Genomic DNA, 18,679 nt, shown 5'->3' with positions numbered 1-18,679 from the left:
CAAAAAGAGACTATTGGAACCATAAAACTATGGCGGATTTGCGTTTTTTTCCCTAATTCCACCACATTTGGAATATTACCAGATCTTATGCATTAATAAATGGTGCAAATAGAAAAAAAAAACTTGTCCCGCAACAAACAATGCCTCATACACCTATGTGAATGGAAAAATATAACAGTTCAGGCTCCGGGAAGGCAGGAAAGAAAAAAATGAAAAAGAAAAAAATGGAAACTCACAGTGTCCTTAAGGAGGTTAATCAACATTTGTGACTTTCAGAATGTTGCAAAAAAACTCGCAAAGCCATGCCACACAACTCCCAGGATTACTTGCAAAGAAATAGTTGCACCCATATTGCAACATAACAAAGTAAATGTACTTTCACACTTGCGTCAAAGTTTCCCAGTATTGAGTTCCATCATAGGGGCTCAATACCGGGGAAAAAACTGATCAGTTTTATCCTAATGCATTCTGAATGGAGAGCAATTCCGTTCAGGATGCATCAAGATGTCTTCAGTTCAGACCTTTTATGGTATTTGGACGGAGAAAATACGGCAGCATGCTGCATTTTTCTCTCCGGCCAAAAGTGCCTGAACACTTGCCGGAATGCCGGATCCGGCATTTTCTTCCATGCGCAGACCTTTAAAAATGTAAAAAAAAATAATAAATACCGGATACAGTTTTTCCGGATGACACTGGAGAAACAGATCCTGTATTGCAATGCATTTGTGAGACGAATCCGCATCCGGATCAGTCTACAAATGGTTTCCGTTTGCATGCAGATTGCCGGAACTGCCTGCCGGGATCCAGCAACGCAAGTGTGAAAGTACCCTTACACAGTAACATAGTTACTATACTATAGGCCAACTTCTTGCAGCAAATTTATTATTACCATTTGGTGCAACGGACCGCACCAAGTCTGATCTAAAGGATGTAGAGAAATACAAATGCAGTGGTAAATGCCCCCATGAGCTTTAAGGCAAAGGACACCATAGGGGGCACTTTATTTCTATTATCGCACTGTACTAATTTTGCTCTTAAAGGGATTCTGTCACCTCCTTTTACGATTTTAAGCTGGCACCATCGCTATGTTGACTAAAGTAGCTTATTTCCAGGACTCTTCTTTTTACTTTATTTCGTTTAGTAGTTTTGATGTAAAAGCGATTATAATGTTATGCTAATTAGGGTCCAGGGTGCCCAGAGGGGCGTTTTTCTCACTCTCCGGTGCCCAGTGACGCCCCCCTGCAGTGCCCAGTGACGCCTCCTGATCAAATAATCTCCCACAGCCCGGCAAACGGTTCCGCCCCCTCCCCACGTCATAGTGTACCTTATAGAAATGCCCCGCCCTCCTTCCTGTCTGCGGCCAGAAAACTCGCGCAGGTGCAGTACCGCCTGCGGCCTGCGCGATCATCAACGTCCTGAGGGCAACAGCGCTCAGGTCACATCACTGGGCTCGCATGCCCAGTGAGACTTTTGAGGCTGTTGCCCTCAGGAGGTTGATGATCGCGCAGGCGCAGGCCGCAGGTGCCTGCACGAGTTTTCTGGCCGCAGACAGGAAGAAGGACAGGGCATTTCTATAAGGTAGACTATGATGTGGGGAGGGGGCGGAACCGTTTGCCGGACTGTGGGAGGTTATTTGATGATCAGGAGGCATCACTAGGCACTGCAGAGGGGCGTCACTGGGCACCGGAGAGTGAGAAAAACGCCCCTCTGTGCACCTTGGACCCTAATTAGCATAACATAAAAATCGCTTTTACAAACCGGATTCCCAAAAAGTTGGGACACTATACAAATCGTGAATAAAAACTGAATGCAATGATGTGGAGGTGCCAACTTCTAATATTTTATTCAGAATAGAACATAAATCACGGAACAAAAGTTTAAACTGAGAAAATGTAAAATTTTAAGTGAAAAATATGTTAAATCAGAATTTCATGGTGTCAACAAATCCCAAAAAAGTTGGGACAAGTAGCAATAAGAGGCTGGAAAAAGTAAATTTGAGCATAACGAAGAGCTGGAAGACCAATTAACACTAATTAGGTCAATTGGCAACATGATTGGGTATAAAAAGAGCTTCTCAGAGTGGCAGTGTCTCTCAGAATCCAAGATGGGTAGAGCATTACCAGATCCCACAATGTTGCGCAGAAAGATAGTGGATCAATATCAGAAAGGTGTTACCCAGCGAAAAATTGCAAAGACTTTGCATCTATCATCATCAACTGTGCATAACATCATCCGAGGATTCAGAGAATCTGGAACAATCTCTGTGCGTAAGGGTCAAGGCCGTAAAACCATACTGGATGCCCGTGATCTCCGGGCCCTTAAACGACACTGCACCACAAACAGGAATGCTACTGTAAAGGAAATTGCAGAATGGGCTCAGGAATACTTCCAGAAACCATTGTCAGTGAACACAATCCACCGGGCCATCCGCAGTTGCCAGCTGAAACTCTACAGTGCAAAGAAGAAGCCATTGCTAAGCAAGATCCACAAGCTCAGGCGTTTTCACTGGGTCAGGGATCATTTAAAATGGAGTGTGGCAAAATGGAAGACTGTTCTGTGGTCAGACGAGTCACGATTCGAAGTTCTTTTTGGAAATCTGGGACGCCATGTCATCCGGACCAAAGAGGACAAGGACAACCCAAGTTGTTATCAACGCTCAGTTCAGAAGCCTGCATCTCTGATGGTATGGGGTTGCATGAGTGCATGTGGCATGGGCAGCTTGCATGTCTGGAAAGGCACCATCAATGCAGAAAAATATATTCAGTTTCTAGAACAACATATGCTCCCATCCAGACGTCATCTCTTTCAGGGAAGATCCTGCATTTTTCAACAAGATAAGACCACATTCTGCATCAATCACAACATCATGGCTGCGTAGGAGAAGGATCCGGGTACTGAAATGGCCAGTCTGCAGTCCAGATCTTTCACCTATAGAGAACATTTGGCGCATCATAAAGAGGAAGGTGCAACAAAGAAGGCCCAAGACGATTGAATAGTTAGAGGCCTGTATTAGACAAGAATGGGAGAGCATTCCTATTTCTAAACTTGAGAAACTGGTCTCCTCGGTCCCCAGATGTCTGTTGAGTGTTGTAGGAAGAAGGGGAGATGCCACACAGTGGTGAAAATTGCCTTGTCCCAACTTTTTGGGGATTTGTTGACACCATGAAATTCTGATTCAACATATTTTTCCCTTAAAATTGTACATTTTCTCAGTTTAAACTTTTGTTCCGTGATTTATGTTGTATTCTCAATAAAATATTAGAAGTTGGCACCTCCACATCATTGCATTCAGTTTTTATTCACGATTTGTAGTGTCCCAACTTTTTTGGAATCCGGTTTGTACATCAAAACTACTAAACAAAATAAAGTAAAAAGAAGAGTCCTGGAAATAAGCTACTTTAGTCAACATAGCGATGGTGCCAGCTTAAAATCGTAAAAAGAGGTGACAGAATCCCTTTAAAATCAATTTTTCTATTGGTCTTCTACAGCTTTCCAATCGCTTTTCTTCTACAGCTTTCAGTTTCAAAGTTTCACACTGAATCAATCAGAGAACTTCCCTTACACCTCGATCAGTAGCCCTTATCTCTACTTTCCTAACAGCTCATAAACATCCAATATAGCTAAATTGTTATTAGTATATTAAAAATGTTGCTTTAATGAGTGCTTAAGAGCTGTCAGGACTTCCAAGATATGGGCTACAGATCCAGCTTACCTCTGACAAATTCAATGTGACACAGAGAGCCTGCTAATCTACAGATGCACTGAAAGTGAAAGCTGTAGATGAAAAACTGCTGAAAACATTTCATAAAGACCAATTAAAAAGGATTTTTTAGCCCAAGATAAGTAGAATGCAATAATAGAAAAAAAAGGTTCCCAAAGTATATATTTTTTTAATTTGTACTTCCAGGTTTTTAACAAATGTCAATTTTTTTTTAAACATGGAGGAAGTCTACATCAGAAAATGCTGGTTATATTTTTTGCACATTTTCCAAAAATAATAGCTACTTAGTGCTGTTACACATTTTTCAGAATGCTAAGGGCTTGTTCACATCAATCCCAGTTATTTCCATCATTCTGCTCCATTATAGGAGCTAAACGAAAATAACTGTAACTGAATGTTGGTGAATGAACCCCACTGACTACAATGAGGTCTGTTCCCTTTTGGGGTGCCGCTCTACAAGCAGGACCTTTTTCTGATGTTTTTGACACAATCTGCAATGGAGGCCCCAAAAGGACCCGCCAACGCGGATATGAACAAACCCTAAGCTGAGGTGGACACCTAAAAGCGTTACTATGTAGGACTCCAATGAATTTTGAAGAATGAACATCGGCTTACCTTGGACGATTGTCGTAAAGTCCACATAACGGTACTCATAAGACACATCTATCTTGGTTTCAACATGTGGTCGCTTCAACGTTGAATATATGTTTCCTGGTCTTTTCTCGTCAAATTTCTCAAACTTATTTAATCCACAGCCCATTGTATCAGGTGCTAAAATGAAAAATATTTATAAATCAATCCATAGTAATAAAAAAAAGATATATTTAATAGCAACTTTAATCCTTTACGAATCACGATAATAAAAAAGTAAGTATCGTTGCTAAGCGCTTGTTTTTGTGATGTAAAGTTCACAACTCTTGTGACAAAAACTAGAAACCAGAATTGAAAACTAATAGTTCCAGATTTCCCAAAGCAGCCCTAAAGAGGAACTGGCTTATAATTAACAAACGTCATTTGTACTACAGGACACAACATCTTCTGATCTACTGATCTCAAAGGTTGAGCGTCAAACATTAGGCACATACTAAGCTTTCCTGGAAACAGATTAAGGCCTCATGCACACGACCGTTGTTGTGTCCCATGTCCGTTGTTCCGTTTTCTGTGATTTTCTGCGGACCTATTGACTTTTAATGGGTCCTTGGAAAACTCGGCTAATGCATCGTTTGTCATCCGCGTCAGTGTTTCCAGTCCGTAAAAAAAAAAAGACCTGTCCTATACCATTTACATAGCAGTGGTAATGCAGGGAAATTACAGCTGTAATTACCCTGCACTGCCGCCACTACAGCATGCTAAGAGTAGAACTCCTACCAATCTAATACTGATGGCCTATCCTTATATTCTATATTAAAATGTTAAGATTATACTTTATTGTATTTTAGATTTACAAAAAAATGGCACAGCTAGTTCTTACATGCTGTCTGACGGGATGGTCTACAATGCCCTACAAACACAACTTTTTTGCAGTGACATATCCAGTAGACTTCATAGGCAAGAAAATCTTACAAAAGCTTTTGCAACAACAAATCGCTTGTAAAAACCAAAGAATTTAACAGTGTATAACGTATAGTGTGGTAACCAACAAAGTTTCTTACCAAACAGTTCCAAATGCTGTCACTTTGGAACAGCCTGAGATATCTATGAGAACTAGTACAATCAAAAATTGAACATACTAAGAGATTTCTTAGTTAAAGGGGTTCCCTGGACCCTTAAATGCATCTTCCAGCTAACCTGTGGAGAGAAGACACTTTGAGCAGTACTTACTTCCATCGCTTCACAGCTGGGATCACATGACCAGTCAAAAGGCTGTGGGTTCTTCTTCTGATGTCGCGACCGGATGTGCTCGCTTTCTTCCTGTTCTGCTGCATAATGTAGATGTAGCCGAATAGGAAAAAAATAGAAGCACATCCACCCCCAACGTCAGAGCCCTTAGCCGTTACTCGCTGTCACGTGACAGACGGGATTGTGGAATGGACAGAGTGATAGAAGGGTAAGTACTGCTCAAAATATCTTCTATCCTCTCCACAGGTCAACAGAAAGAGGCTTTTTAGGAACAGGCCCAGAGAACCCCTTCAAGGCCAGGTGATGTGACTGATACAGTAAAAATTATTTTACTTTTTTAAACACATTTACATGTGTCCAAATACTGCAAATTGAGAACAGGGTCTAAAAGGGGGTCTGAAAGCAGGGTTGAGCTTTGGCCATGATAACTTCTAACAGCACTAGGTAGGGGCTTGGCAGACCTATACAAATATACTGTTTGTGGAGCTTTTATTATCAGGATATGTATAAATATGAACTTTTATTCTTCAAGGTTCTGCTCCTGCAAGTGCGCTGTAGCTGAAGCTTCACTGGGGAGTGCTCTCTGCATTGAGCTGCTTCATAGCCCTTCCCCTCTGCTCTGAGTGACAGCTATAGCATCCAATCAGGAGACCACTGCAGATGTCGCCCAGAGCAGAGAGGAGGGGTTGTGAAGCAGCTCAGTGCACTTACAGGAGCAGAACCTGGAAGAATAAACGTTCATATTTACACTACTACTGATGAGAAAAGCTCTAAAAAAGGACTGTTTGTATTGTTTCCCCCAGTCCCTACCTAGTGCTTTTATCAGTTTAGCGTGCTCAAAAGGGATAGTTTTATCACAGGCGACACCATTTAATATGGGAGCTGTCTAGGTCTTCCATGCATCCATGGCTAAGAAGCTGATTTTGCTGTGGGGTTGCAGCCAGCGAGCCATATAGTATTACAAAATGGATATTCAGATGAACGTTTGTGAACTTAGCCCATGAATTCCCCAAGTCCAACTAGAGCTATAGAGAATAATTCCATAATACAGCATATAGATGGACAACACAAGTATCAGAAAGACACATGCATTTGGTGAGTGCGCTATATGCAATGTAGGTAAATACAAAGGATGCCAAAAACATAAAGGAATAAATATCAGGTAGCGCTTGGAAAGGATACGATTTTAGTTTCTAAGTAATCCTAATTATCAGTGTTTTAGATAGAGTAGAAAAAAAAAGTATGTGATTTCGCAGTGAAGCATAAATTTCTGAGGTGAGGAAACACCACCACCAATGTCTGAACATTCCAAAAGGAGTAGACAATCACTTGCCCTTTTTTCTCATGCCAATGTGAACGTAATTTAATGTTTGTAACTGTAGACCACACCTAAAAGATCCCAGATGTGAGAACAGAAACATTATAAGCATGCAACAAATATTAACAGTTACAGTGAAATAATTCATAATGAAGTGTTAGGAGAACACAGTGATGGATGATGTGCATGTCAGTATTAGTTGCAGTAATGATACAACAGTCCAAGCTAATTTATACAAAGTGTACAACGTACATGATATGAATGATGGCAGTTCCAGATGCTACAACTATTTAGACTTTCCTTTACCTACTACATAGAGTTCACTTGAACAAAAATATCTCTAACTTTTCTAGTGAAGAATATTGTTGATATGATACTAATGGGCCCAATCATTGACCAATCATTCAGATGCATTTACTGTGCTGACAGTAGATAATCCCCTATGTATGGGGATGAATGATCACTACTATGATTACTGTATTTATCGGACTATAAGATGTACCGGACCACAGACCTCAGATCAAACCCCCAAGCTCCATCAGACCTCTGTATTAGACCCCCATTCCTTCTCAGACCAGACCCCCATTAGACCTCAGATCAGATCAAGCTCCATCAGCCCTCTATATCAGACCCCCATTCCTCCTCAAACCAGACCCCCATTAGACCTCAGATCAGACCTCCAAGCTCCATCAGACCCCCATCCAAGATCAATTAGACAAAATAAATTAATTAACTTATCTCTCCTGCTCTGGACCGCGCACTCTTCCTGCACTCACCGCTCCCTGGTCGTCTTCCGGCCTGTGCTGCACTGTGACTTGATGTTACACAGCACTGTCATAGTGATTTCCTATATGCACTACGTCCTGATGCTCTGAGCAGTCAGGACACAGTGCAGAGTGAGGTCCAGAAGACGAGACAGTGGCGAGTACAGCCAGTGCAGCACTTCACTCACTGCGCCCTGTGCCTCCTGCATACTAATGACCGCTTCCATAATGGAAGCAGTCATTAGCATTTGCACTATAAGACGCACTGCAATTTTTCCCCCCTTTCCGAAAAATACGGTAATTTTTATAGCTAGCCCATCTCTGTTTGCACAAGGTGATGCTGGGTGATTAGTGGTACATTTACAGGGGAAAAAAAGCAGAAGCATTTGTACAAATATTTGTTACCAAAATCTTATGAATTGTCCCAAAAATGTGCCCATGTAAAAAGACTCAAATGTACCAAGGATACCCTCTTGTGAGAAGGACAAATAGATTATCCTATTGGTTTCTTTTAAAACAGTTTTTATTATTTTTACAAAATGTTTACAAACCAATATCTCAAGTACAATTTTGTTATATTTCACAGAAGATAATACAGATAATCAGAGATTACATGACAAACAGAACCACATCTCAAGATAAAGTGAAGAAAATGAAATTATGAAGCAAACTACAGAAGTAAGCTCTCATTACCCTTTCCTACTTCCCCATGTTCTCACACAAACAAGGGAAAAGAGAGAACAGAAGCAAGTTGTAGGATAGCAATCACTGATACCCTAGCAAGGACGATCCATGTCCAGATATAACAAGGAAATATGACTCTCCATTAGTTGTCCACATGCTCCAAGGGAAAAGCAACTAGAGATTGCAGCCTGGATAGGTCATTAGTATCTGATCAGTGAGGGTCTGTCGCCTGGGACTAGAGTTACGTTACACCAGGTATCTAATTATCGATACCCGATCAATACTTTTGTAACGGTATTGATTCGATACCAGGATTTGCTTTTTACCGATACTAGGCTCAGCGAGCGCCATGTTCCTTCAGCAGCACAGGGGAGAAGGAAGCAGTCTCTCCCTCCCCCTGTGCCGCTACTGCCGCTGCCACCAATGAGAAAAGAGGGGCAGAGGAGGGGAGGGACTGTGGCCACTGCTCCACCAATGAATATAACTCACCCATTAATACAGATACAGGGAGCTGCAATCAGCGGCAGTTATCCCCTCAGGTGCCGCACCCCCCCCCCCCAAGTATTTGTGGCGCAGTGCGGCCCCACACCCACCCCAGTAAAAAGTCATTGGTGGCGCAGTGCGCCCCCCCCCAACCCCCTGAGTATTATAATCATTGGGGGGCAGTGGCCACATTGTCCCCTCCCTTCCTCCTCATTAGTGGTGCAGTGGCAGTTCTGAAGCCCTGGCTGCCATGGTAAGCTCCCAGCTGCTGTGTGCACAAAGCACAGGGCAGCAGGGACAGTGTAAAGTCCTATTCACCCATTAATAGAGCTCAATTAGGGTGAATAGGACAAGGGATCAAAAGATCCCAGATTCTAGCCCCTAAGGGGGGGAAATGGTTATTAAATAAAAAGTAAAAAAACTAACAAAAAAAACACCTAAATTTTAAGTATAAATCACCCCCTCTCCCAATTTTACATATAAAATATATAAACAATAAATAAATAAACATATTACATATCGTCATGTCCAAAAAGTCCAAACTATTAAAATAAAATAAAAATCTCCTATGTACTGAACGCCGCAACAGAAAAAAAATAATAATAAAAATGAGCGATTTGACTTTTTTTTGTCACCTTGTCCCCCCCAAAAATAGGATAGGACTGTTTGATTATGGGCGGGATGTTCCATAAAATGCAGAAGGCATACGGCTTTTTTGGTGTTTTATTTTTTTTGCGTGGTATCGAATGGTATCGAGTATCACAATACTTTTTTATGGTATCGAAATCTAATCAAAATTGTGGTATCGTGACAACCCTAGTTGAGAGTCCCCTCAATACCCACAGTAATACAGTAAGTAGAATACAAGGAGGAGGGGGATGCAACTGCAGGTTCTCTGTTCTCTCAGGGGGAGCACATATGAGTAGACATTGCTCTGTGGAGCTCCTCTCTAGCATCACACCGGGAAGAGCTTGCACGCTTTACAGGCAGGAAGAGCAAAAATATTAATTTTTCAAAAAGCATGCTGAGGAATGGAGAAATATTTTAGAATACAGGTCTGACATACATTTTCTGGCTGCCACCAAAGCAGTGTGTGCCCTTAGTTTTGTAGAAACTGCACTATTTACCGGTCTGTGTGCGGTCTGTTGTATACATAGATAGCACTGACAAAATATACAGCTGTCTGAATCGGCTACAGTAATGTAAACATATAGGTGTTACAAAACCTTCATGTAAACTAGGCAGCACATTATTTACCTCAGTAAGTGCATTTACATGGCCCGAGAATCGGCAGATTATTGGGAACGACTGTTTCTGCAAATGGTCGTTCCCAACAATCTGGCCAAGTAAATGTGCCTCCGATGAACAAGTGAAATGCTCGTTCATCGGTTGATCCTGTAATTCATGCAGGCACCACCGATCTTGGCTTCTGGGCAGCAGATCGTGCTATCTAAACAGTGATCTGCTGCCCAGAAACAATGATTCTGTAGGACATCGGCTGCTCTGTCGGCCCGTGTAAATCCACCTTTAGATGTTATCTTAAAGGGCTTCTGTCACCCTACTAAACCGTTTTTTTTTTTGTTTTCTTATAATCCCTATACTGCAATTTATGCATACATAATCTAATTAATCATTTCAGTTCAGTAGATTGTGTTAAAAACGTACTTTTAAAATATGCAAATTACCTTGCTACCAGCAAGTAGGGCGGCACTTGCTGGTAGCAGCCGCATCCTCCTATCCTAAAGACGCCCCCTCTGCATGTTGATTGACAGGGCCAGGGAACGGGATAGTCCTCTGGCTAGCCCTGTCTGCTATCAAGATCTCGCGCCTGCGCCGTAACGGTATTCAGTCGGCGCAGGAGCACTGAGAGGCGGACCCTTGCTCGGCGATGACGTCATCGAGTACACCCGGAAGAGACGCAGTAATACAGATTACTCCAGTACACTTTTTTATTTTTCTACTGCCCCCTATTTTCCCACTGTCCACTCTCAGAGCTGTTCTGAAATACACAGTCTTGACCGCTATGGCGTGCTTACATAATAGAGAGGACTGCTGTCGGTCCTGTGAAAGGAGCAGTGTCCATAACAGGAATTTGCGCTCCTATACGGAACGTGATTTCCGCACAGAACACAATTGTCTGAAATTACCCTAACAGTTAAAATTATTATGCAGTTTCTGTCATACTACATCATCAAGTAAGGAGTTGGCCATTTGTCATCCTCCGTATGACGCCATCCAGAGAGTGCACACCCAGGTTTCACTTGAACTTTTGACATAAGAACTGGGAGTTCACAATATATAGGCATTCTATGCCAAATGATGTGATAATACAGCTGAGGGAAAGGGTGTAGTTTTCACTCAAAGTTGCCTAAGGACTTGGCGTAGAGGATTCTGGAGATGGTTTACGGGAAAGAATTGAATCCTTTCATGTGTTTACTTTACATGGCAGATTTGTTAATCATAAGGGCATATAACTGTTCTTCAGCTATGAAGTTGTAATGTTATACATTTGGCTGTATGTAGCTTATTATTGCAACTCCAGTACTAACCATAGTTTTTGTTCAGAGCATTGATCTATAGAGAAAAACACGTTAGAGCAGAAGCAAAATATATAAAAGTAGATGGTAGAATTATACAGTCTTGGTTTAAATGTGTTTTTTTTATAGTCAAGAAGACTACTTTTTCTGTTGTTTTTTTGCGTTTTGAATCAGAATCTAAAGGGTTTTCTGGCCACATCAATTAAAAAATAGTTTTACATAATAAAATAAATAATACCTCATTGATCTACTGCCGTTCCTGTTATGATGCTTCCTGGGTCCACCATTGATCTAGGTACTTTTTGGTCCTTGTCAATACAAACATATATGTCTGCTGACTGAGCACTTACATTTCAGTGTTGAAATAGAGCAAAAAGTACAAAGACCAATGTGGGACCAGGGTCGCTTTGGTTTTGGAGCGTTAGGGGACTGGTAAGGGGAGTATTACTTAGTTTATTTCCTAAAGCAGATTTCCATTACTTAGATTTTGATGCCCTATCTATAGGATAGGTCATCAATAGGAGATCACAGGGAAGCAGAGGGGGGGCACTGGGTCTGACATCCAGCACCTTGACTGAACAACTGTTTTGGGCAGTAGGTCAGACAACCCCTTTTATGGAAACATGGGTAAGCAGACAAATTAAAGTTTTGTCCAGTCTCTTGGAGCTCTGTTCTGGTCAACTCATACATGGCCCTTGACCTGTCACTTCTTCTAACAGTGGCCACTGCAGGAGAAATCTGGTATTACAATGGCACCAACTCCAATGGTCCTCAAGAAATCTTTTCTTGGACGTCCATATTCCACTAAAAGAAAAATGGACACTGGCTGATCTAACAGGACAACCGCTTTAACATCCATGATATCAGATAAATTAGAAATAAGAAATACTAAAGGTACCTTTACACGAGCCAATTACTGTGTAAATTATTGTTAAATCGAGGGAAACTGCACGATTATCAAGCAATGTAAAATCAATGAATGATAGTGTAGATTTCTCGTTGGTTCGATCGTATGTGTGGGCACAAAAATCATTGTTGGACTTAACAATTTCATACATGTAAACAGAAATCTTTCGCTGCACAAACAGTCTGTCTGTCTGCTTTACAAATAGGGCGGACTGGCCATAGACCCTACAGGGAAATTTTCCGGTGGGTGGATGCCAAGGGGACCGCTTAAACCAGGGATGGCCAACTTGTGGCTCTCCAGCTGTTGCAAAACTACAACTCTCAACATGCCCAATCTGCCTACTGCTATCAGCCTACAGCAGAGCATGGTGGGAGTTGTAGTTTTACAACAGCTGGAGAGCCGCAGGTTGACCAGCCCTGGCCTAAACCCTCCTCTTGGCCCAAAGCCAGGTACTAAAAAGATCTGATACTCTCAGCATTAATACATTTAGGCAGTATTTTGTGCTTTACTGCACTGTGGTATCTGGGTCCACCTTTAGTTTTTTTCCAGGGCCACTTTAAGTTCCCAGTTTACCCCTGTTTAGAAAGGATGGAATATGCGATCGAAATTAAGATTTTGTGAGAAATGATCGGTCATTGTTGAAACGTTCAGTACACCAAGAAACTACTTGTTTGTCGCTAAATCGTACCGATCATCGCCTTATGTAAAGGTAGCTTAAGGCATTGGTGCTGCAACAATGGAAATTTGAAGAACTCCTGAAAGGCCTTTTCCTTACATCACTTAAAGGCATGAACTATGAAGATAAGGTTAAGGGCCTGGCAGTCCCTAGGACTTGCATATTACAGAAACCCTCCCCAGCCAAAGTGGAAAGTTATTGTTGTAAAATACATGTACTTAGAATTATTTTCCGGTTATTGATGGAAGTAGTCACTTAGGGCTTTACACAGCTTAGGTAAATCCTTCCAGCCAGGTGTCAATAAGACTAGAAAACCTAATTATCCGATGAAGCCAATCAATTCCTGTATGTTTCTATATGTTAAAGTGTTTTTTTTTAGCCCTTAATTACTGATATGTTCTTTTCTTTGTTGGCATATAATAATGGACCGGTTTAGGATTAATTTAGAAAATGAAAGCTGTCATTTAAGGTTTTGCCTAGTAATCTGTAATCTGAGTTTATGTATTATCTTAATACTTTATGAGATTATCGCTATAGACTTACAATGAATACACTAAACAATATTATCCCTGCCATTATCATTGAATGCATTAGGCGTCTCATGCATTTTCATTTGAAATGCTTATCTGTAAGGAAATCACTGCTTCCAGAATGTTTCTCTGCTGAAAATATAAAAACCGTGTGAAAGAACATGCATAGCCAGCTCTAGCTGTGATTATTTTAACAGTTTCCCTGATTTTCAGCTACAGCAAATTACAATGTTCCCAGCTGAAATTGCTCTCCCTCCCTGTCCTTTCTTCTCCCGTCTCTAGCCTGCTGCTGCCGTATCTGACAGGTACCCTGCAGGACAGACACGAGCAGCCACAGTCATCAACACATTGGCGGCTTTACTTTCAGTTGTGTTACGCCATTGTGAACAAAAAGGCTCTGTGATCGTTTTTATGATGGGTTTTCAATGGTCCCAATTCTTTCAAGAAAGGCGCCGTCTACTTTTCCAGTATCTGCATGGGAACATATTGTCCATCTCAAAAACAAGCTGAATGCGGACACCAATGATCTGTAATTCCGGCTTTCTATACGAAAATAATCCCAATGACAAACTGCCTATTGGGCCAATTTTAGATGATCTGTTTCAGAGTAGTAATGGGCATATTTTAGATCTAATTTTGGTGCAGTGGATTTGTTTAATGTTACCATGAAATTGATATGGAAACAAATTTTCTTGTCAGTTTTTAAAAACAATAGCAAAACCTCGGCTAGGATGTCAACATGCACTTAAAGGGAAGCAAATGGCTTTTACTGTAATTGTGCGTAAGTATTATTAGCAGACTTCTATAGACACTACAGTAGCCATCTATTTTGTAGAAGCACGTATTGATTATTTTCCACCAGCATATCTGTCCGGGGGCTTCGCTGCTAGTTCCTAATTTGAATTTAATTAAGATGCGGCAAATTAAGACTGTTAATAAATCTGCAGCATCTTCTGGGGGTCTTCAAGAAATGCGAATCTATGAGATTGCATAGATCTGCCAGTTCTACAGACATTATAGCAAATCTCTGGGGCATCAGGAGGTTGCATCCCCCACCCTGCTAACCTCCAGTCACCAAGGAACACATTTTTGCGCTAAATTCCAATTGCACATCAATTTGTGAATTTTATTTGCTAGAAGACCGACATGGGATCTTTGAAAAATTTCTCACCTCAAGCAAAGGATCATTGTTTTGTAGCCTATGTGACATTGTGCAGTGAATTGCTTTAGGGCTTTACAGATATATTTTTGTAACATATTTTTTGATCTGCAGGCAGCATATTGTAGAGCAGGGGAGCTGAACAGATTTATATTTAGGTGCGTGGGCAAAGATTCAGTGTGACTTGTCATTTTTTTCATTTTTGGTTCCTGTTCATTCCCAGTTTATTCAGTGCATTGTGCGGTGCCACTTGGTGACTGACAGCCATCTCTGTAAGCACACTGATATGGGGAAGTCAACCAGGACTAGCTGCTGGACTCTAAAGGATAAAATTGGCTGGATGAATGGGTCTGCATCCGTTCTACAATTTTGCAGATTGGACGCGGACCCATTCATTTCAACAGGGCTCAAAAGATGCAGACAGCACACGGTTGCTCCATTCCGTGGCCCCGCAAAAAAGATAGAACATGTCCTATTCTTGTCTATTTTGCGGACAAGAAAAGACGTTTCTATAATAGGACCCCTGCCGATCATTTGTTTGAGAAGGCACCAGCGCCCCCAGTAACGCACAGCCTTCTCTCACCTCACCAAGCACAGCTCTCTCAATTATATAGTGGTTGTGCTTGGTATTGCAGGTCAGCCCAATTCACTTCAATGGGCCTGAGCTGCACCTAGGCCATGTGACCAATGAATGTGACATTACTTGGGATAGGGTAGGCTACGAGAAGGCCAAGTCTTTATTGCATGCGCCAGTGCCTTCACAAATAGCTGATCGGCAGGGATCCCAGGTAGGGTTGTCAGGATACCAAAATTTTGAAAAGCTTTCGATACCATAAAAAAATATTGCGATACTCGATACCACGCAAAGAAAATAAAACACCAAAAAAGCTGCGTGCATTCTGCATTTTATGGAACGTCCGGCCCATAATCGAACAGTGCTATTCTATTTTTTGGCGGGACAGAGTGACTAAAAAAGATTTTTCGTTTTTTTTCTGTTACAGCGTTCACCGCATAGGAGATTTTTTAAAATATTTTAATAGTTTGGACTTTTCGGATGTGGCGATATGTAATGTTTATTTATCGTTTATATATTTTATATGTAAAATTGGGAAAGGGGGTGATTTATACATAATATTTTGGTGTTAAAAAAAAATATATATATATTTTTACTTTTTATTCAATAACTATTTCCCCCCCTTAGGAGCTAGAACCTGGGATCTTTGATCCCTTGTCCTATTCACCCTAATAAAGCTGTATTAGGGTGAATTGGACTTTACACTCTCCCTGCTGCTCTGTGCACACAGCAGCAGGGAGATTACCGTGGTAGTCAGGGCTTCAGTAGCGTCCTGGCTGCCATGGTAATCGATCAGAGTCCCGCGATTACTCTGCTGGGGCTCCGATCAGAACTGCCACTACACCACCAATGAAGAGGAGGAGATGGGACCCTGTGGCCACTGCCACCAATGACTTTAATACCCGAGTGGTGGGGGGGGGGCGCACTGCGCCACCAATGTTTTTAATACTGGAGGGGGGCACTTTGCCACCAATGAAGATAATTTACATTTAATACAGAAACAGGAGACGGGTGGTCGCGGCAGAATCACATAGGTGGCACCCGACATCTATGTTCTGTGATACTAGGCTGCCCAGTAAGCAAATCCCGGTATCGAATCAATACCAGTACAAAAGTACTGACTGGGTATCGAGAATTCAATACCCGGTGCAACCCTAGTCTCAACACTTACACGAAGTCAGAAGGCACGGTAAGCAGATATATATTCTGCTGAAGGATAGAAAACATACCTCTTTCCTCTAGTAAGATTAATTACAAAGTTTCATACTAATGTGTGCAAACAATTATGACACTTTAACTACTTTAAACACTTATATACTCCTATGATCTTTTTCAACCTTCTATTGCTTGGGACTCAATGGGGCTCAGCTGCTTAGAGTTTCAGTGGTTCCTAATAAGAGCTCCTTTGGGGACAGCTTGATGCTAATGTCTGTAAAGCACTGCGTAATTGCGTAATATAGCAGCTCTATATAAGTGCGTAAAATAACTAAAATACATTTTACATCAAGCATAATAGTGAGGGATATTTTTTGGCAGGGCCCTATTATACTGCACAACTTTTAGGGCAATTATCAGGAACGAACGTTCATAGAAACACTCATTCCTAATAATTGCCAATATAATTCAGCAGCTGATTGACGACAGTGAAAAACGGACATGTTATGTACAATTTTTTAATGGCCATCACACGTCCATTTTAAGACCAATGATAGTCTATGGGGTTATTCACATGGCAGTTTTTTTGACTGTCAGTGAAAAACGGACGTAAAAAAATAGAACATGCTCTATCTTCTCCGTTTTTCACTGACAGATTGCCCCCATACAATTGAATGGGTCAATTTTTAACATCCGTTTCTCAGAAAGGAATCAGTGAAAAAAAGTGTTAAAAATGTCAGTTTTTAACTGACTTTTCTTTTCACTGTCGTGTGCATGTAGCCTAACACAGCCCTTATCCTGTTTGCACAGCTGTACATAGAGTAGATAACATGTGATAAATCAGAAGGCTCCTTTTTCAGAGATTCAAAAGCCAGAGACACATAAAACACTTCCAAAGAAGATGGCCAGTATGCATAATATATGGTGAAACTGAAGATATGTCATAGGAAACCTGGTCTGCAAAAGGGTTGGTCTTCTCAGGGAGGTGGTCTTTTGGAGAGTTGTTTTACTCACCTCAATTGCTTTTGGTCTATTTAAAAAATGTACAAAGACCGTCCTTATTCTAGTAGCAACCACAAGCACTTGTAAATACTACATCATTCCCATGCTTCATATCAAATTGGTATTTACTTGAACCCACAAATCTCTCCAAAATACTACACCTCCCCACATCTCCTCACTCATCTGTACCACTCCACCCATGCTATAAGTTCTGACAACAATCTAAGGCCTCCTGCACACGAACGTGTGCTGCCCGTTGCCGTATTGCGGACCGCATTTGCAGATCCGCAATACAGGGGCGTCGTTCCATGGGCATTCCGAATCACGGATGAGGACCCATTCACTTGAATGGGTCTGCAAATCCGGAGATGCGGAATGGTGCGGAACGGAAGCACGGAACCCTACGGAAGCACTACGGAGTGCTTCCATGGGGTTTTGTCCCGTACTTCCGTTCCGCAAAATGATAGAACATGTCCTATATTTTTGCGGAACGGCCGGATTGCGGACCCATTAAAGTGAATAGGTCTGCTGCGGCTGCCCCATGGTCTGTGTTCGTGCATTGCAGCCCAACCGCACTGCGGCCATGGGGCGCACACGTTCGTGTACAGGAGGCTTAAGATTTACATCCTCCATAATCCAAATCTCTCACTTCTCTCTCCAAGCCTTTTCTCATGCTGCACCAGTTCTCTGGAATGTCATACACTGGACAATCAGATTAGTTCCCAACATCCACAGATATAAGACTACCCTAAAATAATATATTTTTTAGACAGGCGTATCTCATTCCCTGAATTCACTCCTGTCCTTTTATCACCATTATTCCTTAAAATCTCAGTCCAACTCTTCCTCTTGTTTGAATTTGTAATAAGTGTGCTACTCTGTCTTCTAATACATGTACTCTATGAAATAGTCAAGCACTGTAGAATATGATTGCGCTATATTCATTAAAATTATTATAGTTTTATTCCTATTATACTATTATTATAGAAATATAAGGGACACCACACCAAAACTACATTATCCTCAGCATAGGTCATTAATACCTGATCACTGAATGTCCGACACCCTGCACCCTCACTGATTAGCGCAGGAACTAGTTGTAGACATCGGAGCTACCTCCATCCATTGTGTAGCAGATGGTTCTGGTTACTGCAGCACTGCTCCCATTGAAGTGAATGCCTTTATGTGATATAAAAAAACAGTCTTTGTATTTTTAGGCATTTATTAATATATTGTTTTTATTTTATTTTTTGGCTGCATATTACACAACCACCTGTTTCCCTCTTTTGGTGGTAGCAGTGCTCCATCTACTACACCAAGGATGGAACAG

General features: G+C 41.4%; 1 protein-coding gene across 1 annotated transcript in view; it reads right to left on the bottom strand.

Moving 5' to 3' along the window:
• The window catches only part of RFTN1 (raftlin, lipid raft linker 1), a 340,728-nt gene that overhangs the window by 277,028 nt on the left and 45,021 nt on the right, over positions 1-18,679 (bottom strand). Inside the window, exon 2 of the mRNA XM_044293566.1 lies at positions 4,337-4,492. Coding sequence (XP_044149501.1) covers positions 4,337-4,481 — 145 coding nt within the window. The 5' untranslated portion in view covers positions 4,482-4,492. The remainder of the gene's footprint in view (positions 1-4,336; positions 4,493-18,679) is intronic.

Source organism: Bufo gargarizans, chromosome 5, assembly GCF_014858855.1.
Source record: "Bufo gargarizans isolate SCDJY-AF-19 chromosome 5, ASM1485885v1, whole genome shotgun sequence".
NCBI classification, from domain to species: Eukaryota; Metazoa; Chordata; class Amphibia; order Anura; family Bufonidae; genus Bufo; species Bufo gargarizans.
Note: the sequence above shows the minus strand (reverse complement) of the source record. Positions and strands in the feature narration are given on the sequence as shown.